Source organism: Watersipora subatra, chromosome 3 (genome assembly GCF_963576615.1).
Source record: "Watersipora subatra chromosome 3, tzWatSuba1.1, whole genome shotgun sequence".
In the NCBI taxonomy this organism is placed as follows: Eukaryota; Metazoa; Bryozoa; class Gymnolaemata; order Cheilostomatida; family Watersiporidae; genus Watersipora; species Watersipora subatra.
This window is the reverse complement of record NC_088710.1, coordinates 49,379,253-49,402,800: the sequence shown is the minus strand read 5'-3', so window position 1 is coordinate 49,402,800 and position 23,548 is coordinate 49,379,253. Positions and strand designations below refer to the sequence as shown.

General features: G+C 37.0%; 1 protein-coding gene across 1 annotated transcript in view; it reads left to right on the top strand.

Moving 5' to 3' along the window:
* The window catches only part of LOC137391095 (integrator complex subunit 8-like), a 41,796-nt gene that overhangs the window by 11,436 nt on the left and 6,812 nt on the right, over positions 1-23,548 (top strand). The window contains exons 8-15 of the mRNA XM_068077451.1: positions 252-389; positions 2,813-2,922; positions 3,726-3,837; positions 10,816-11,029; positions 13,018-13,136; positions 14,532-14,642; positions 15,389-15,587; positions 22,905-23,014. Of these exons, the coding sequence (XP_067933552.1) occupies positions 252-389; positions 2,813-2,922; positions 3,726-3,837; positions 10,816-11,029; positions 13,018-13,136; positions 14,532-14,642; positions 15,389-15,587; positions 22,905-23,014 (1,113 nt within the window). The remainder of the gene's footprint in view (positions 1-251; positions 390-2,812; positions 2,923-3,725; positions 3,838-10,815; positions 11,030-13,017; positions 13,137-14,531; positions 14,643-15,388; positions 15,588-22,904; positions 23,015-23,548) is intronic.

The following is a 23,548-nucleotide window of genomic DNA, read 5'->3' as shown; positions in this document are numbered from 1 at the left end:
TGTTGCTATAGGTATTATATACTAGTTTAACTGTTCTTAGTTGTTAGTATTACTGTCATGTATTGCTACAGGTATCATATACTAGTTTAACTGTTCTCAGTTGTTAGTATTACTGTCATGTATTGCTACAGGTTTCATATGCTAGTTTAACTGTTCTCAGTTGTTAGTATTACTGTCATGTGTTGCTACAGGTATCATATACTAGTTTAACTGTTCTCAGTTGTTAGTATTGCTTTCATGTGTTGCTACAGGTATCGTGTAAGGATGGCATCCCACTCAAGACGCTCTCTGGCTACCTCAAGTCATGCCAGGCAGTAGTTCATAGCAAGCGATATGATGAAAACGTTGTCAATGCTTACCACACATGCATAGTGCAAAAGGACTTGGAGGTAATGTGTTTTTATTGTATCTTATGTTTTTATTATCAATTTCATGCATGGCTATCTTTTCTCTATCTGGAACTTTAGGTAGTAGCTACACATGTGTCAATCCTGGTGTATGTAATGTATAGGTAATGGAGATTGGGTGTTTTTATCTGCCGATCTTTATTTAATAAATGCGAAACCTACGATGCTTTCTACACATCTATTCTTGATCATGGAATAATATTTTAGTCTAATGTTCTAGAAATACTGTAAACTGCCAGTTTTATCATTTGAATATAATTATCTAATATACTCTCATCCTGTCAAGTTACGCTTATTCATGTTTGATAAATGTAGCTGGTGAATTTCGTGAACAACTGTCTTGCTTTAGTCAGGATGTATAGAATGTGTTCTATTCCCAATCTCAGGGAAATTGTTATTATAACGAAAGAAGCAAATAATGATATTTGGAAACGGTAAAAATTGGAAGTAAAATTTAAGGTCTAATACCTTGTGCAAGAATTAATTTGATTTGTTGACGCCGTTACTTAGCAACAGCAATTGTAAACAGAGCCATGTGGATACCAGTATTCCGGTCATTAGAGTTTCTGACACACCCTACACAATGCCAGAATACCAGCTTGCAAGGCTCAAAGAGTTCAAAATTGGTATTTGAATAATATTTTTGCGCAGTTTTGTTCAAACGCATGTACCATGTTTTATCAACAGAAAGGTGATGTTTGCAAAACATTGACTGGAAACAACTGCACGCTATGTACTTATATTAAAATCACTCATTTTTTCAACAAGGTTATCTAAAAATTGTCTGTTCAAAATTAGTATTCATGAAAGTGTAGCATGTCTTTTTACAGGTTTTAAACAGATGACTTCCAAGAATAGCTAATTTTTAATCACTTGTTTGTGATCGTCTTGATTTGGTTGGGGCTGATTGACCTCACTCTTTAAGTTCAACTACGCCTACTTGTTGGTATCGATATTTACATAAACGTATGAGTAAAATTAATTTTAGAAAACTTATCCCATTTTACTAGGATGAGCGCAGTTCTCTATCTATTTTGGGAACTAATGCATCATACCGGGGTTTCATGGGAGGCTTCGCAAGGATGTTACACTACAAATCTTTATAACCTTTGTCATTAGTTGTATAGTGAGTATTTTTAGATATCATTAATCTTTCACACATTTCACTCTACCTCCTTCCATGTTAAGTTAATACACAACCAACATGATAATTTTTTAAAACTTGCAGTGCCAAGAAAAATCAACGGTCACATATTTGCTATTAATGTACAGGCGAAGGCAGTTTTTCAGTGAGCTAATTTATTCAGCTGTAAGTACTGACCAAGTCAAACATATTTTGAGCTATTTACAATAGAGCCAACTTGGTAGATAGCACATCTCGCAAAACTATTCAAATTTTATTAGATCTAATGCATCAATAGTAAATTACTTGCCTGCTATTGACTTACCTCACTTCATGTCTGAGCTTATTTTAGCGACTTTTTGAAACATATCTCAGCGTCAACTTTTTTAGAAAAATTGAAATTGCGTGCAAATTTGAGAGCCTTGTTTAGGTTACCATTACTGACAGTGACAAGAGTTGGCAACACATAAAATTAGGCAAGAAAGCCTTATGTGTCATTCCTAAAAACAAATTATTCCTTAAAAATATAGTATTCCTCTAAAAACATGGTATTCTTTACGAAACATGTTTTTTTTTAAAAATACATGTACATGTATTTAAAAAAAATTTTTTTTAAAAATGGCAATAAAGAATCAGATAACGGATCTTTGAAAAAAGCGGTAAACTCTGGTCTCTTTAGCCATGGAAAAGTAGGGCTATTACTCATCTATCTGCTATACGTGTTGTAAATTCTATGCTTAACTGTCCATGTCTAGTACATGCATATGTACATGTCTAGTACGTGCAGATGTACATTTATGCAACTGTGGCTTTAGACGGATGAATGGACATACAGACAGACACGGCTCTTATTATAGTAAAGACTAGGTGAATATCAGGCGTTGCATGAGTAATAAAATAATTATTCAATGATTTTAAGTAACTTACCTGGTAAGCCACTAAATGTAAGTTTGCTTTTACTAAAACACTTAAGAATTGATATGTTACGCGTAACTGTCAACCGTGCTAGTTAATGACCCCAAGAGCTTCAAGTGTGATTATTTTAACCAAAATAAGGAATGTGATAACAGTTATTGCCAGCTTGGCTATCTTAGTGTAGTGGATTAGATCATTGGTCTGCTGACTGAGGTTTGAGATCAAATTGACAGATGGACAAACTTTAAGATTTATATATATATATAGAGTGCATCTAACAATGCTCACACTTTTTCGCTCTGCTGCTGTTTTAAATCACTAGAATGTTGGAATGTGGCATGAAACATGCAATAACTTTTCTTTCTAGAACCTTGTGGGAATTCTCACGGAAAACTTTGAAACTCGCAAGTTACCTGCAACCGCTGCCGACCAGACCGCTCTTCTTTTAGCTCAAATACGTGATGACATTCCTGATAAGTAAGGAAAGATTTTGCTTTTCATTTCAAGGCTCGATTTGATTGCTGAGAGACTGTTGGCTGCTTGTGAATGTTGAGGAGGAGGAGGGGGGGGAAGTGAATTTTTACTGAAATTCTGGTCCATGTCTAAAAAGAGTCATGAGAATCTTTTAAATGCTGATAAGACCAGGAGTTGAACATGTCGGCAGCATGAAAGAAGTCTAATATATATAACATAAAGTCGGCAGAATAATATCGTGCATGCTTCATGCACGATATCTGCAAGGAATAATGAATTCTAGTCAAACTTGACTTGACCTTTTTATTTAAGTAAATAATTCTAATGGTCTCCCCATAGAGTATGCATCAGTGGGTCTTATCCGAGTTCTTTGCACACATTCACTTTGTAACTACATACACTGAATGGTGCAGCCCAGTCATCCTGTAAAATAGAATTTTGTGGTGTTACATAGAGTAAACTATGTCATTGTTAAAAGGGGAACCTTACAATCAATATAGATTGTCAGCAGAATCACTGACATCAGATTTATTTATGCAGTTATTTTAAGTCAATACAGAGATTTCAATAGTGGCTAGACATGCAAGGTCAAATGAGCTATATTTTATAACCTAAATACATGTTAGCTGGTACTCGGAGCACTTATCTGCTTTGAGATGTTTTTTATCTAAATGATTCTCAGACATCAATCTGAAGGATCTCTGCTGTAATACAAGTCTTGAGCTGCTGTTAGAACATAGCTAAGTAGGTTAAAATTGTACCATTCCTAATGTTTGTCTGTTGCTTTACCACTTTGTTTGTTGCAGTTTACCCAAATCGTTCATGGAAGTGGAGTGCTTATGTCACATCCTGTTCACGTTGCGTGGAGATTGTTATTATTTACAAAGATCAACAGAGAAGCATAAGTACCTGGTAAATGTAAGTGATTAACTGTATGTTTATACATCTTAGTAAAACCTGGTACCAAAGAGTATGGTTGTATTAACATCTGCAGCAATATATGATACCTGTGTAATTATATGATACCTGTAGCAATACATGACAGCAATACTAACAACTGATAACAGTTAAACTAGTATATGATCTCTGTAGCAATACATGACAGTAATACTAACAACTGAGAACAGTTAAACTAGTATATGATATCTGTAGCAACACATGACAGCAATACTAACAACTGAGAACAGTTAAACTAATATATGATCTCTGTAGCAATACATGACAGTAATACTAACAACTGAGAACAGTTAAACTAGTATATGATACATGTAGCAATACATGACAGCAATACTAACAACTGAGAACAGTTAAACTAGTATATGAAACCTGTAGCAATACATGACAGCAATACTAACAACTGAGAACAGTTAAACTAGTATATGATACATGTAGCAATACATGACAGCAATACTAACAACAGAGAACAGTTAAACTAGTATATGATACCTGTAGCAATACATGACAGTAATACTAACAACAGAGAACAGTTAAACTAGTATATGATACCTGTAGCAATACATGACAGTAATACTAACAACTGAGAACAGTTAAACTAGTATATGATACCTGTGGCAATACATGACAGTAATACTAACAACTGAGAACAGTTAAACTAGTATATGATATCTGGAGCAATACATGACAGTAATACTAACAACTGAGAACAGTTAAACTAGTATATGATACCTGTAGCAACACATGACAGCAATACTAACAACTGAGAACAGTTAAACTAGTATATGATATCTGTAGCAATACATGACAGTAATACTAACAACTGAGAACAGTTAAACTAGTATATGATACCTGTAGCAATACATGACAGTAATACTAACAACTGAGAACAGATAAACTAGTAGATGATACCTGTAACAATACATGACAGTAATACTAACATCAGAGAACAGTTAAACTAGTATATGGTACCTGTAGCAACACATGACAGTAATACTAACAACTGAGAACAGTTAAACTAGTATATGATACCTGTAGCAATACATGACAGCAATACTAACAACTGATAACAGTTAAACTAGTATATGATATCTGTAGCAACACATGACAGCAATACTAACAACAGAGAACAGTTAAACTAGTATATGATACCTGTAGCAATACATGACAGCAATACTAACAACTGAGAACAGTTAAACTAGTATATGATACCTGTAGCAATACATGACAGCAATACTAACAACTGATAACAGTTAAACTAGTATATGATATCTGTAGCAACACATGACAGCAATACTAACAACAGAGAACAGTTAAACTAGTATATGATACCTGTAGCAATACATGACAGCAATACTAACAACTGATAACAGTTAAACTAGTATATGATATCTGTAGCAATACATGACAGCAATACTAACAACTGAGAACAGTTAAACTAGTATATGATACATGTAGCAATACATGACAGCAATACTAACAACTGAGAACAGTTAAACTAGTATATGAAACCTGTAGCAATACATGAAAGCAATACTAACAACTGAGAACAGTTAAACTAGTATATGATACCTGTAGCAATACATGACAGTAATACTAACAACTGAGAACAGTTAAACTAGTATATGATACCTGTAGCAATACATGACAGCAATACTAACAACTGAGAACAGTTAAACTAGTATATGATACCTGTAGCAATACATGACAGTAATACTAACAACTGAGAACAGTTAAACTAGTATATGATATCTGTAGCAATACATGACAGTAATACTAACAACTGAGAACAGTTAAACTAGTATATGATCTCTGTAGCAATACATGACAGTAATACTAACAACAGAGAACAGTTAAACTAGTATATGATACCTGTAACAATACATGACAGCAATACTAACAACTGAGAACAGTTAAACTAGTATATGATACCTGTAGCAATACATGACAGCAATACTAACAACTGAGAACATTTAAACTAGTATATGATACCTGTAGCAATACATGACAGCAATACTAACAACTGAGAACAGTTAAACTAGTATATGATACCTGTAGCAATACATGACAGCAATACTAACAACTGAGAACAGTTAAACTAGTATATGATATCTGTAGCAACACATGACAGTAATACTAACAACTGAGAACAGTTAAACTAGTATATGATACCTGTAGCAATACATGACAGCAATACTAACAACTGAGAACAGTTAAACTAGTATATGATATCTGTAGCAACACATGACAGTAATACTAACAACAGAGAACAGTTAAACTAGTATATGATACCTGTAGCAATACATGACAGCAATACTAACAACTGAGAACAGTTAAACTAGTATATGATACCTGTAGCAACACATGACAGCAATACTAACAACAGAGAACAGTTAAACTAGTATATGATACCTGTAGCAATACATGACAGCAATACTAACAACTGAGAACAGTTAAACTAGTATATGATACCTGTAGCAATACATCACAGCAATACTAACAACTGAGAACAGTTAAACTAGTATATGATATCTGTAGCAACACATGACAGCAATACTAACAACTGAGAACAGTTAAACTAGTATATGATATCTGTAGCAATACATGACAGCAATACTAACAACTGAGAACAGTTAAACTAGTATATGATACCTGTAGCAACACATGACAGCAATACTAACAACTGAGAACAGTTAAACTAGTATATGATATCTGTAGCAATACATGACAGTAATACTAACAACTGAGAACAGTTAAACTAGTATATGATACCTGTAGCAATACATGACAGTAATACTAACAACTGAGAACAGTTAAACTAGTATATGATATCTGTAGCAACACATGACAGTAATATTAACAACTGAGAACAGTTAAACTAGTATATGATACCTGTAGCAACACATGACAGCAATACTAACAACTGAGAACAGTTAAACTAGTATATGATACCTGTAGCAATACATGACAGCAATACTAACAACTGAGAACAGTTAAACTAGTATATGATATCTGTAGCAACACATGACAGTAATACTAACAACTGAGAACAGTTAAACTAGTATATGATACCTGTAGCAATACATGACAGTAATACTAACAACAGAGAACAGTTAAACTAGTATATGACACCTGTAGCAATACATGACAGTAATACTAACAACTGAGAACAGTTAAACTAGTATATGATACCTGTAGCAATACATGACAGCAATACTAACAACTGAGAACAGTTAAACTAGTATATGATATCTGTAGCAACACATGACAGTAATACTAACAACTGAGAACAGTTAAACTAGTATATGATACCTGTAGCAATACATGACAGCAATACTAACAACTGAGAACAGATAAACTAGTAGATGATACCTGTAACAATACATGACAGTAATACTAACATCAGAGAACAGTTAAACTAGTATATGGTACCTGTAGCAACACATGACAGTAATACTAACAACTGAGAACAGTTAAACTAGTATATGATACCTGTAGCAATACATGACAGCAATACTAACAACTGATAACAGTTAAACTAGTATATGATATCTGTAGCAACACATGACAGCAATACTAACAACAGAGAACAGTTAAACTAGTATATGATACCTGTAGCAATACATGACAGCAATACTAACAACTGAGAACAGTTAAACTAGTATATGATACCTGTAGCAACACATGACAGTAATACTAACAACAGAGAACAGTTAAACTAGTATATGATATCTGTAGCAATACATGACAGTAATACTATTGACTGAGAACAGTTAAACTAGTATATGATACCTGTAGCAACACATGACAGCAATACTAACAACAGAGAACAGTTAAACTAGTATATGATACCTGTAGCAACACATGACAGTAATACTAACAACAGAGAACAGTTAAACTAGTATATGATACCTGTAGCAATACATGACAGTAATACTAACAACTGAGAACAGTTAAACTAGTATATGAAACCTGTAGCAACACATGACAGCAATACTAACAACAGAGAACAGTTAAACTAGTATATGATACATGTAGCAATACATGACAGCAATACTAACAACTGAGAACAGTTAAACTAGTATATGATATCTGTAGCAATACATGACAGCATTACTAACAACTGAGAACAGTTAAACTAGTATATGATACCTGTAGCAATACATGACAGTAATATTAACAACAGAGAACAATTGAACTGGTATATGATACTTGTAGCAATACATGACAGCAATACTAACAACTGAGAACAGTTAAACTAGTATATGATACCTGTAGCAACACATGACAGCAATACTAACAACTGAGAACAGTTAAACTAGTATATGGTACCTGTAGCAATACATGACAGCAATACTAACAACTGAGAACAGTTAAACTAGTATATGATACCTGTAGCAATACATGACAGTAATACTAACAACAGAGAACAGTTAAACTAGTATATGATACCTGTAGCAATACATGACAGTAATACTAACAACTGAGAACAGTTAAACTAGTATATGATACCTGTAGCAATACATGACAGCAATACTAACAACTGAGAACAGTTAAACTAGTATATGATACCTGTAGCAATACATGACAGTAATACTAACAACAGATAACAATTGAACTGGTGTATTGCAAGATTAAAAATGAGAGAGACGTACCGATTTATTCCAGAGTTCAACTTTAGTGAACATATCCAGCGCCTTGTTGAAGTCCGTTTCATAAAATTAAACAGTTCCTAAATCATAGGCTACCTGCAACAGACAAAATATACAAACAGTGCGCTTGAGTTTTAGTTTACCTGATACAGGTTATGACCAATTGTGCAGGCTAACCGACTTCTAGACAAGATTAATTTTTAAGAGCATGTATCTTACCAAACCAAACATGTTACCTACTATCTCACCTGTCGGCGCTAGTGGGCTGCAATAAATACTAGATAATAGGAGTAGAATATAGATGCTAGATTTTTATCTATCAATGATATGCTACAAGAGTCGTACCTCTGACTGTGAGCAAAAATTATATCATACAAGTGATAAGTCTGGTGGTGTTAAGAATTTTTTTATTTTCCAATGCAAATTGTTTCATGACAGAAATGCATGAATGTGCTCATTGAGAACAGTTATCCTTATTGTATGCGAAGATGGATTCTACAGTTTCTATTCAGATAGACATTTATACTAGAAACAAGAGTACTAAGATGTCCACCTGAGCTCGGCATTGCGTGAACTGGTCCTACTTTTTCACATTAAATATGCGTTAGTCAGTCTGCTATTATAATTCTTTTTTCACATGAGAAGTCATTAACATCACATAACAACGCTAACATAACAACACGTTAACAATTCTGTTAGGAGACTAAAGATGATTTCTGTGGTAATATAATATATTGCATGCAGTTTAATTACTGTATTCACTCCTGTAACAGCTGTGTGTCAGCTAAGTTCACCTGACAGCTGTCACCTGACAGCTGTCAGGTAACAGCTGGGTGTCAGCTAAGTTCAATCGAAGTTTATTATGTAGTTTGTAGAATTTTAGACCAAATGTTGCCAAAGCGAAGGCTATATTTTATTCTACATCATTGACTAAAAGGTTTAGCAGTTTGTTTTCAAATGCAGAGTACCAGGTTCAATTCTTAGGGAACCTGACTTTATGAGGAGCATCAGTTCCCCCTACCAGACTCAGTGCTTGGTTAGATGACATCTCGTAAGCTTTTATTTTATGCAAACTGTTCACTATCTGTAATAGTTCTAAGCAGGAATCGTGGTGGTCATGCCATGGGCTATGAGTTAAAAAATTGAATAAAAATATTGACAGCATTGCAATTTTACGCAGTTGCTTTGCAATAGTCACATGTAGTTCTTCTAATGAGATGCTGTAGATGAAAGCTAACAATAACAACATAGCCTAAGTTTTTGATTGCTTATCATTTGCTTTAAAGTGCACCCCTGCCATACAATTTTAGTTCGTTCCAGTGTTGGCATCATAAGGCGCAAATGTCGTATAGAGGGGTATAGAAACCCATAGTAATTATCTAATGCAAACACCTGCTGGTAAAAACATCAAAATTTTATATACGCATGGTATATATTAAAAATTAATAACAAAATAGTATATTAACCTTAGTAACTATAGTTACCTACAATAACTTTGGTGTATTTAGTGATTATGCTCTGCAATAAAATGTAACATTACAATGTACTATGTGCAGTACGTACGATAGAGAGTTCTTACCTTCGAACCAGACGTATAACATAAGCAATAAATTTAACATAAATGAATTTAGCTTACTAAACACATGCTTAAAGCTAAGTTTTAGTATGTATTTTTAACTATTTTACTGAACTTCAACTTTTTCATCGTTAAAATTTTATCATCTGTTTCCAGTTTCGTTTTCACAATAACTAATAATGAATAATGCCGAACTGAAAGAAATCGAGCATCGTATCTCTTTCATTCGTTGTGGGAGGGGTTTCAGCGAATAGCATATCGGCATATTTGTTATTCCAATGTATTCAGCACACCAACTGCCAAATTTGAATTTTGAGCAAAATTTTTGTTGATATTAAATGGCGAAAAATGTTTTGTTTGGAGAGGGCGTAAAATCATCGTTTTCTACATCGTAAGGCGAAAAATTGTATAACAGGGTCATCGTAACCCGAGGGTGCACTGAGCTAGCTAATATGACTATATTCATTGAGATTTCCCAGTTAGGAGTCACCACAGCATTTGATCTTCTTGATGGCATAGGATTTATTGTGACTATTTGCTCATGAGATTAGGCACAGGAGCAGTTGTGGTTGATTGCCATTCTTAACACAACTAATGGTCCCTGTTACAGTATGACTCGGACTTTGAACCTACCGATCATAAATCATCGAACTAACAACTGAACTACAGCATTTGCAAATAATGTTTTAACATTTGCAGTTGTGATTTTTTTAGATGATTTCTAAAATTTTGGAATATTGCTCGACATCGGAAAAAAAAAATTTGGCGGCGTACCTTCAGCATCTGCTATGTGAGGAAGGGCCTCCTATGCAATCGATGATGAAGTCATTTGAGCCTATCAAGGCATTGTTAGGTTTTGAAGTTCTTGATAAGAAACCTAGTGACATGCTGCAAAGATGTACGACTTCTCCTCTTTTCTCTCTTTTAGGTGAGTCTAGAATCATAACGCTACTCCATGATTAGTTACCTACTAGTTGCCTGTACAGTTGCTACTACCTGAAGTTCTCTGTAGTTTGTGTGATGTAATATTTGGCATCCTTTGGTTCTAGCTCTTGCAGTCTGAGATGCTTAATGTTTAAAAATTTTTGCGATGTGCCGATTTACACCAACGCAGATGAAGTCTCAGGGATAGCCTGTGGTTCAGGTGTAATAGATCACAGAAAATTGGTTCAATTTTAGTTTTTATATTCACTAGTACCCTGGCAGTCCATTTCACCGTGAGAGATCATCATGTGTAATATAAATCTGCACAATTATTTCAAAATGTCACAAAGTGATCAATTGGTGCAGGTGTTGGAGTGTTGCTGCACCATGGTGAATGTTGCTAGTTCGAATCTTGTATGATGCAATATTTTTTCCAACATCCGACAGTGACTTTAGACCGATAGATGGATGAACACAGCTCTTATTCTAGTAACGATTAATTGGCAGTATTAAAAGCTTGCTGATACTATTAGCAGCTTACTACTAGCCAACTAGAGAAACAAGTGGTTATTATTGCCACTTGTAAACGAGTGGTAATAATAGGTTTCATTAAACCTATTACAAAGGTTTCATTATTAATTTGCTCTATCGTAATGTAGAGAAATCCACAGTAGAGGAAATGATATTAAATTCTCTAGAATTCCATCTATCATTGTATTTAAAATATTTTCTTCTCTCATTACGTTCATCTCTAAATGCTCATACCATATCTATATAGGATTCATCTAAAATGTTCCTTAGCAGCCGTTTTAGCACTAAAACTTCCATTGATTTGGCTATAAGTGATAGTAAGGTGTGATGCATACTCGATGCATAGGTGCGATGGAATTCCTTCATGATTCAACGAATTTTAGTCCCAGATATAAAGTTCTACCACTGGTGACCCGTCATATTTATGCCTTGCCCGCAAAGTTTATGTAATGTGCCGCAATATTTTGAAAAAGCAAAGCTTTTCAAATTTAAATCTGTCCCATTAGCTTGTCTGAGGATCATGGAGGGTCAGCCAGGAAACACAATTGTTGTGAACTAAGTGCTCAACAATTTGAAATCGTGAGGCTTAAAAAGCTGAAACAGGAGTTCATCAATGAGGTCTACTTGTAGAATATATACATTACAGTTTACATTTCAAGATTAAACCTTGGCTTACAAACGAGAAAATTGGATTACTTGAAAAGTTATTAAACACATTGAGGTGGACAATGAAGATTCATGGTTACATTATGTTGGTCTACTAATATGCTGATATAAGCTGAAGCATTTTCTAAAAAAGAGAATCCTGTGTCCTTATGATTTGTGCCATTGTAGTGCAACCAGTCATCATATTAATACGGTAACGCATTGTTTTTATTAAAACACTAGATGAATACCCGATGTTGCATGGCTAATAAAAACTGCTTATAAACAGTTACAGGTAATGCAGTTGCCTTCAGTCTGATTTGCGTAAGCTAGTATGTTGCTAAACTTACTAATAAAAGCCGTGAGATCAAACTTTAGTGACGTTGCGCATAACACAGCATTGTTGTGCGTATTTTAACCAACGTAATGAGTACCTGCCCAATGAATCCATTATTTCCTGTCTAGCTTAAATAAACGGATTGGTTTGTTGCCTTGTGAACTGGCGGTTCGAAGTTCTAATCCACTGCAATGCGTTACTAGACTTTAATCGGTATAGCTGGACATACACACCACACACAGACACTGAGATTTACATAGATACAAGATAGATAGATTATAATGTAAAACAGCTTGATATAGGTTTATATAGCATAATATCAAGCTGTAGCAGTAGTATGTCTATCTTTATGCAGACAGCTGGTTGAACACCTTATATATACATTACTATCCATGCATATTATAAGTCAGCATGTTCTGACGTACTATACGTAGTTACTGCTATGCTTGTTTTCACACTTATTGCTGTATGTTATATAGACAGGGAGAGCTATGACTCATCAGACTCGATTCTGGCTAGCACATTCAATCAGGATGAGATTTGGACCCTTCTATGTACAATGCATGCCCAGGGTAATCTCAAGGTTGTTATTGACTATGTAAGTAGCCTTAGCATGCATCTACAATACCCATTCTACCATGCTACTACAATATCTTGTGGTACCTATTCTATAGTTCTAATAAAGTAGCTGTGGTGCTACTACATTAGCTACAGCGTCCTTTCTACGGTACTACTACAGTACCCATTCACACTAATACTACAGTACCCATTCACACTAATACTACAGTACCCATTCACACTAATACTACAGTACCCATTCACACTAATACTACAGTACCCATTCACACTAATACTACAGCACCCATTCACACTAATACTACAGTACCCATTTACACTAATACTACAGTACCCATTCACACTAGTACTACAGTACCCATTCACACTAATACTACAGTACCCATTCACACTAATACTACAGTACCCATTCACACTAATACTACAGTACCCATTCACACTAGTACTACAGTACCCATTTACAATACTACTACAGGAGCCACAGTGCCTATTCTACTGTCTCCTCATGAGACAGTCTTGTTGCGCGATTTTGGTGAGTCTGAAAGAAAAGTAGATGTTGTAGACATGCAGCGCCCACTTTAACTGTTTATAGATTATTAGAATATTTTATTTTTATCATGAGTAATGTAGTGATGTTTGTCTAAATATACTCAATTGTTATATTCTGTATCATAAATCTCAATTTTGCACTCTCAGATCTATGGTAATGCAGCTAATGCAACGCAATGTTGTATTCTTCTGAACTCTTTATTTACTATTCAATGACACTTAACTTAGCGTTTCCAAAGTCACATTTTATACAGAAACGAGCCAAAGCTGTAACTGTTCTTGTTCAAGTAAATTGATAAACTCTATTTTCCTTAGAATCACATTAGGCACGGTTGCATCCTTTCTCTATGAGATGGTTAGGAAGGATACAACCTTTCTAACCATTTATTTTATCCATCACCTTTCTATTCATAGATAGTCTCTTTGTGCTAACAAGTTACTAACAATATTTGACCAGTATATATACATACGTACTGAATAGAGAGGAGATCAACATGCTTGTTTAGAAGATAAAAATTCTTTATTCAACAGTTTAATGTTGTTGTAATTGTAACGCATATATACATATTTTCTCTGTTAACTTACTGCAGTACCACAGGCAGGGTTCAAATTTTGAACTAATGCATACACTTTGTGAGTATAAGGAGGTTGTACCCGAATAGGAATTAATTGTGTATCATACTAACTATAGCTGGTGTCTTATCTGCGCCATCTCAAGTCTCACATTGTAGTTGATTCAGCCATCTTTATTTTACCTGCAAGGTTGTGGAAGAGCCATTCAGGATGATTGTTAATATATATATATACATGTATATCTCTCAGCATACCAAATTCTGAAATACATAAAGCTTTTTGTCAAATATTTTAGTGGAAACTTCCCAAAGACCTTGACAGACTGTTTGGGGAGCTGACAATAGACGTGGCGTCCGTGTGCGCGTATGTGCTCATTGCGAAAGCTAAGGAGCTCATCTCTGTTAAGGTAACTGACTACCTTTAAAGGTGATTAGGTCCCAGCGCCCCCAGATTAGCTGTTGTATATCAAGGACCACTAGTCTTTTAATTTCCATTAATAGGGAAATTAATACCCTCTACTTCCTGTCAATTGTCTTTTTCAGTTTATTCTACTCATAGCTGTTTTGATGAGAACAAGGTGCATAGTTTATAATATTCAACCATTTGTTTGATGTAGTCAAAGTCGTCAGTCTTGCATTAAATGAAAGGACTCAAGCACCCAGCTAGATGTTTCCATCAGACCTGCTGCTTTAGTGATGTCTTGTGCTTTAAGTTATGTTTGTGACTCTGGGGTGCCATAGTTATATCAAGTGTTAGTACAATCGTGGTTAGACAGGTAAGAGTTTAGATCACTGGTATTCTGTAAAAGTCACCATGTGATACCATCAGTGGCTATGCAGGTGATGTGTACACACTTCAGTTTTCTCACAATACCTGAGAGAATAATACTGCTTTTCAAATGTCTGCACTCATTCTAAGTTAATGTTTCTTGTTTACAATCCTTTTTCACATTAAGTAATAGTACAAATATTCACTATAATTAGCGACTTTTTCAAGTGCAAAAAATGCACTCATCACTAACAAAATGGCAAAAAGACGGAAGGGATACAAAAGCGTCCCAAACAGTCTAAACAGCCGAACACCAGCCTGTGCACCTTGTTGTGCTGAATTTTAAGGATATTCCGATAGACTAGACTGTGTTGTTATATTTAGGAACACAATCACGCTGTCATATTGCTGAATGCAGCTGATAAAACTATAAGAGATGTGTCAGGAAAGATTGCAAAGATAATTCGTTGGGAGGTTCTTTATTCTAACCTGCTGTCAGCCAAGATATCTGGCAGCAACCCTCAGGTTGTTGACATTGACAAGAAGGTCAAGTCATGTCTCTGTGCACTTAAAGTTGATTCAGGTACTTGTCACTCCTCTGCTCACTCAAAGCGTGTAAAGGAAGGCTGGGTGTGTGTTTTACTTGTCTCTATTACATTGGGGAAGTAAGAGGCTCGGTCACATGGCTAATATTTATGGCATTTCCTTTCCAATGTATAAGTCGCTGTGATTAAAGTTTGTTGTATTGTCTGGGTGGTTTACATAGGCCACCCACAGGTGAATGTCAATTCTTCTACTTGGCTATTGTTTCCTTAAGCGTGTAAGCTTAGTTAATCTAAAACTATCAACCATTTGTCAAAGACCTCAAAGTTATGTAATGTTAAAAGCTATTGATTCTCCAAACAGCTGTTATACATCCTCAGAAATAAATAATACTTGTGAGATTGAGATGCATTTTTGAGTGGTTGCTGTTTATGTAAATAACTAGGTGAATGCACAGCATTGCTTTCAGGGCTAGCACTACTGAATGCCTGGCATTGCTTTCAGGGCTAGCACTACTGAATGCTCGGCATTGCTTTCAGGGCTAGCACTACTGAATGCCCGGCGTTGCTTTCAGGGCTAGCACTACTGAATGCCCGGCATTGCTTTAAGGGCTAGCACTACTGAATGCCCGACATTGCTTTCAGGGCTAGCACTACTGAATGCCTGGCATTGCTTTCAGGGCTAGCACTACTGAATGCCCTGCATTGCTTTCAGGGCTAGCACTACTGAATGCCCTGCATTGCTTTCAGGGCTAGCACTACTGAATGCACGGCATTGCTTTTAGGGCTAGCACTACTGAATGCTCGGCATTGCTTTCAGGGCTAGCACTACTGAATGCCCGGCATTGCTTTCAGGGCTAGCACTACTGAATGCCCGGCATTGCTTTAAGGGCTAGCACTACTGAATGCCCGACATTGCTTTCAGGGCTGGCTCTACTGAATGCCTGGCATTGCTTTAAGGGCTAGCACTACTGAATGCCCTGCATTGCTTTCAGGGCTAGCATTACTGAATGCACGGCATTGCTTTTAGGGCTAGCACTACTGAATGCTCGGCATTGCTTTCAGGGCTAGCACTACTGAATGCTCGGCATTGCTTTCAGGGCTAGCACTACTGAATGCCCGGCATTGCTTTAAGGGCTAGCACTACTGAATGCTCGACATCGCTTTCAGGGCTAGCACTACTGAATGCCTGGCATTGCTTTAAGGGCTAGCACTACTGAATGCCCTGCATTGCTTTCAGGGCTAGCACTACTGAATGCACGGCATTGCTTTTAGGGCTAGCACTACTGAATGCTCGGCATTGCTTTCAGGGCTAGCACTACTGAATGCTCGGCATTGCTTTTAGGGCTAGCACTACTGAATGCTCGGCATTGCTTTCAGGGCTAGCACTACTGAATGCCCGGCGTTGCTTTCAGGGCTAGCACTATTGAATGCCCGGCATTGCTTCAAGGGCTAGCACTACTGAATGCCCGACATTGCTTTCAGGGCTAGCACTACTGAATGCCTGGCATTGCTTTAAGGGCTAGCACTACTGAATGCCCTGCATTGCTTTCAGGGCTAGCACTACTGAATGCACGGCATTGCTTTTAGGGCTAGCACTACTGAATGCTCGGCATTGCTTTTAGGGCTAGCACTACTGAATGCCCGGCATTGCTTTAAGGGCTAGCACTACTGAATGCCCGACATTGCTTTCAGGGCTAGCACTACTGAATGCCTGGCATTGCTTTAAGGGCTAGCACTACTGAATGCCCTGCATTGCTTTTAGGGCTAGCACTACTGAATGCTCGGCATTGCTTTTAGGGCTAGCACTACTGAATGCCCGGCATTGCTTTAAGGGCTAGCACTACTGAATGCCCGACATTGCTTTCAGGGCTAGCACTACTGAATGCCTGGCATTGCTTTAAGGGCTAGCACTACTGAATGCCCTGCATTGCTTTCAGGGCTAGCACTACTGAATGCACGGCATTGCTTTTAGGGCTAGCACTACTGAATGCTCGGCATTGCTTTCAGGGCTAGCACTACTGAATGCCCGGCATTGCTTTCAGGGCTAGCACTACTGAATGCCCGGCATTGCTTTAAGGGCTAGCACTACTGAATGCCCGACATTGCTTTCAGGGCTGGCTCTACTGAATGCCTGGCATTGCTTTAAGGGCTAGCACTACTGAATGCCCTGCATTGCTTTCAGGGCTAGCATTACTGAATGCACGGCATTGCTTTTAGGGCTAGCACTACTGAATGCTCGGCATTGCTTTCAGGGCTAGCACTACTGAATGCTCGGCATTGCTTTCAGGGCTAGCACTACTGAATGCCCGGCATTGCTTTAAGGGCTAGCACTACTGAATGCTCGACATCGCTTTCAGGGCTAGCACTACTGAATGCCTGGCATTGCTTTAAGGGCTAGCACTACTGAATGCCCTGCATTGCTTTCAGGGCTAGCACTACTGAATGCACGGCATTGCTTTTAGGGCTAGCACTACTGAATGCTCGGCATTGCTTTCAGGGCTAGCACTACTGAATGCTCGGCATTGCTTTTAGGGCTAGCACTACTGAATGCTCGGCATTGCTTTCAGGGCTAGCACTACTGAATGCCCGGCGTTGCTTTCAGGGCTAGCACTACTGAATGCCCGGCATTGCTTCAAGGGCTAGCACTACTGAATGCCCGACATTGCTTTCAGGGCTAGCACTACTGAATGCCTGGCATTGCTTTAAGGGCTAGCACTACTGAATGCCCTGCATTGCTTTCAGGGCTAGCACTACTGAATGCACGGCATTGCTTTTAGGGCTAGCACTACTGAATGCTCGGCATTGCTTTTAGGGCTAGCACTACTGAATGCCCGGCATTGCTTTAAGGGCTAGCACTACTGAATGCCCGACATTGCTTTCAGGGCTAGCACTACTGAATGCCTGGCATTGCTTTAAGGGCTAGCACTACTGAATGCCCTGCATTGCTTTTAGGGCTAGCACTACTGAATGCTCGGCATTGCTTTTAGGGCTAGCACTACTGAATGCCCGGCATTGCTTTAAGGGCTAGCACTACTGAATGCCCGACATTGCTTTCAGGGCTAGCACTACTGAATGCCTGGCATTGCTTTAAGGGCTAGCACTACTGAATGCCCTGCATTGCTTTCAGGGCTAGCACTACTGAATGCACGGCATTGCTTTTAGGGCTAGCACTACTGAATGCTCGGCATTGCTTTCAGGGCTAGCACTACTGAATGCCCGGCATTGCTTTCAGGGCTAGCACTACTGAATGCCCGGCATTGCTTTAAGGGCTAGCACTACTGAATGCCCGACATTGCTTTCAGGGCTGGCTCTACTGAATGCCTGGCATTGCTTTAAGGGCTAGCACTACTGAATGCCCTGCATTGCTTTCAGGGCTAGCATTACTGAATGCACGGCATTGCTTTTAGGGCTAGCACTACTGAATGCTCGGCATTGCTTTCAGGGCTAGCACTACTGAATGCTCGGCATTGCTTTCAGGGCTAGCACTACTGAATGCCCGGCATTGCTTTAAGGGCTAGCACTACTGAATGCTCGACATCGCTTTCAGGGCTAGCACTACTGAATGCCTGGCATTGCTTTAAGGGCTAGCACTACTGAATGCCCTGCATTGCTTTCAGGGCTAGCACTACTGAATGCACGGCATTGCTTTTAGGGCTAGCACTACTGAATGCTCGGCATTGCTTTCAGGGCTAGCACTACTGAATGCTCGGCATTGCTTTTAGGGCTAGCACTACTGAATGCTCGGCATTGCTTTCAGGGCTAGCACTACTGAATGCCCGGCGTTGCTTTCAGGGCTAGCACTACTGAATGCCCGGCATTGCTTCAAGGGCTAGCACTACTGAATGCCCGACATTGCTTTCAGGGCTAGCACTACTGAATGCCTGGCATTGCTTTAAGGGCTAGCACTACTGAATGCCCTGCATTGCTTTCAGGGCTAGCACTACTGAATGCACGGCATTGCTTTTAGGGCTAGCACTACTGAATGCTCGGCATTGCTTTCAGGGCTAGCACTACTGAATGCCGGGCGCTTCTATACGAAAACAAATTTTGCATTGTATAGCAGTGTGGCCGCTCGGCCTAGTGGTTAAGCTAGTGGTTAAAACTGGAGGTCCTCAGTTCAAATCCACTGTGAAGTGGATTTTTTATGCTTGAAATTTTAGATTAATAGTTTATAGATAGAAAATAGATGTACTTTGTATAAATACCACAATATTCCCAGTAACACACTGGCTCTCTGATTCAAATGAATATGGGTCCTAAAAATTTGAATATGGGTCCTAAAAATTTGAATATGGGTTTCATGTAGGTGTGATGTGATGATCAAGAATTAACTTTAAATAAGATAATCTCTTTATGTTAACTAGTTCCGTTAGAGCTCGCTGTTTTACGTTTTTATTTTGCATAATCCTAGCATTATTTTGCTATCGTCATAGTAGTTATCTTGACATATGTCTAATTACAATTGCTTTTATGTTTTGTTTCAATTTTTGTTGTGGTGGCAGCATTGTAGTCATCTGTAAAATATGCTACCCTTTGTAATTGACATAATAAAATTATCAAAAAACATTTACATGGGAATATTTCTGTGTAACATTTTTGATATAATTTTGATATTTATCCAAATGCCAGGGATACACCCAACTTGGTGACATTCGTTGTGGAAAGTTCGTCATGAGCTAAAACTTGTTTTTGGTAATAGCTCATCTAATTGGTTTGTCATTAAAATTATACTTTTATACCAATACAATGAGAAACTTGTTTTTTAATACCTTAAAATCTGCATTTAGGAAATAAATTTTCTTTTTAGTAGAAAGTTTTCTCATAGTAAGTTCACAAAAGGTTCGTACAGAATATGTATATATAACAATATTCAGCCTGATTTTTTATTGGGATCAGCAAGGGCTTTGGACTAGAGTGTGTAACTTTTCTCATCTTCAGGGTCAAAACCTCTGATTAGTTTGATAGCTTTTATGCATGTAAATTAATAAACTGTTTTTTTTAAATTTTAACAAGCATATGATCAATATCAATCACAATAACTAAACTAGAAATTCCACTGTCATACAGCCCACGACCAAAGTGATAATGGAAAAAATAAAGGGTATTGTTGATTGTTGAAAAAGTAGTTCTCAGCAAGAATTGACAGAGTATAGTGTAAATGAGACTTGTTTGAAATAGAAATTGAAATATAAATGTTCTAGAAATAGCTTGAAAAGCTTGGTTTAATACAATAATAAATCACACCTAATCACACAAAAAATCACACCTAATCTACTACTATCTCAAACCAGTTTTACAACGATAAAAAAAATTAATTTAAGCTGTAGGCCTAACCTACTGTAATGTATGTATTTTAACAACAACAATACGGAAATATGTTTATTATAACTGAAATGCAAAAGTAGATGTAAAATGGCAAGCTAATGTGTACTATACACAGTTTGAAAGTTGGTTGTGTTGAATGTAGAATGGTATTGATAGCGATCTTTAACAGAAAGCAAGTATGAGGGTTCACGCGTCTGGAAGATTTCTGCAAACTGCAGCAAAATAAAAGCTGTTATAAAAGTGTTATAGAGCTGTAGGCCTAATCTACTGTAATGTATGTAATTCAACAACAATACGGAAATATGTTTATTATAACTCTGAAATGCAAAATTAGAAGTAAAATGGCAAGCTAATGTGTACTATACACAGTTTGAAAGTTGGCTGCGTTGAATGTAGAATGGTTTTGATAGCGATCTTTAACATAAAGCAAGTATGAGTAGCGCTGCACAATATCTCTGCATGTACATTTGATTATTTGGTCTCAAAATATATCGAATATCGAACATTGGAGTTGTCTTCTTTCGATATATAGTGTTAGACTTTAACATGAATAATATGAGAGGATATTGGTTAATTTTGGTTGAAAAATAGGAGTTGTCACTTCGTTACAATAAAGAAAATAGACAACTCCATTTTTGCAAAATAAAATAAGCTGATATTTCAATAAAATATCGGCTTCGATATTCATATCGATTTTAAAACTGACCAAATATAAAATCATCCACTGAAATATATTGTCATATCGAATTATATCGTGTTATCGTGCAGCACTATGGGTGAAATTTATAAACAATAGATTTCGGCATCCAATCACAGGGCGTTGTCAATTTCAATGTCATTTGTCATCCTAACAACAAATGACCCGATCTCATGGGCTGTAGGGCAAAAAGTCTGACATCACTGTTACTGCTGATAATCAATAATATGATAGTATAATAATAATATGTGGATTAATCAGTAAACATGATCAAACATTTAATTTATGATATTGCATTTTAGTATTACTTGATACAAAAATCAACACCGCTTTTCATTATTTCAATTATATTATCCTTTCTGTCACTTTTTATTTCACAACACCAAAGGAATGAAGAGTAATTAAATCAGAAAATCATATTGGGATCACTTACCACCAGTAACAAGCTCAAAACATGACTGTTTTCGGTTTAACAATAGGCGGTCCAAATGTCATTTATGCCGAAGTCTATTGTTTATAAATTTTACCCTAGGTATGAGCATTCACGCGTCTGAAACTGCAGCAAAATAAAAAATGTTCTCGTCATAAAGGGGTGTTGTAGTTCCGCCCTAGCTTGTACATAAGTTGTAAAGAATTTCGGCTAACGTTTTAAAAATGAAACCTTCGGTGATTGGACAAAAACCCAGGCTGATAAACTGTGTACCACAATTTCGTACCTGTAATTCGGTTTACGCCTCAAACGGTCTATGTTTATTACAGAACCCTTCGAATAAATTCGATTACAAGTAAACAATGCCATAGACTGATGAAATGAGCACGGTTTTCTCGTGGAATGCACACTGCTAAATAGTTCTACTATCTGTCGCACGGCTTTATTGGTGTATCGTAGGCCGGTCTTAACTTTTATTAAACCAAGCTTTTCAAGCGTTTTATGGCGATTTCGTCCAAATTAATCTGTCTATTTGTGTATAATCCGATCAGATGGGTAAGTTTTAAGATAATGCCGACGGTTTACAAAGACTTGATAACATATTTAAATAGGCGTAAATGTGTTTTGTATCGTTATTATACATTTAACGACTCTACAAAACGATGGTTAAATTTGTTGATGAGATTTCAAAACAAGGGTTCATCTCAATGTTGATGAATAATTTTCGTAAGTTGTGTGCACATGCATTTATCATAAAAACTCTCAAACTTCGCTCCGCTCGTTTGGTCGTGGGATAATAATAATAAATAAACTCTCTTTCAAGAAGTCTATCTTGACAACAACTTATCTTACGCACTAATCAGTATATTTATATATATCTCACCTGATCCTCTATTTTGACAGACATATTTCCTCATGAAAGTCTTGTTATGGAGTGCGTATCTCACCTGCTACTCTCCAAAGACTGGGAGTACCTGTCTTCACTGCATGACACTAGAGTCGCTTTCACAGAGGTAGCATTCTTATTATTATTATTACCTCCTGACAGCCTCTTTCAGTCCTTCTCTATCTCTTTTTTACGCTGTTATTCTTTGAAGTATGTGATACGGCTGATTGCATCGCCTTTTAGCGATATATTTTTATTGTTTAGTTATCTGCAATGGATTGGTACGAGGCACTTCTGATGGTAAGAGATTATTAGTTTGTGCTTGTATTTCAGTTTTGAGTAATAAATGATAGACTTGAACTCGGTTGCTCTCTATTGAAATACCAGACTTGAAGTTGTTTCTCTTTAACAGAAATAGCTCTCTGTGTGAATGCTTATAGGGATAAGTCGAGAAAACTTTTCGCTACTATGAGTTAAGTGGTTTGAGTATATCATGTTAGTAATCTTCCACCACCACTTGCGCTTTCTGTCGCTGCCTCTATGAAGATGTCTGTGACCTTTGCATAACCTAACTGCAATTATCACCTGCACTACCTGTCGCTATTATAAATACTCTCCTTTAGTAGCGAGTTATTCAATAGCTTCCTAGTTGTAAGCCTAG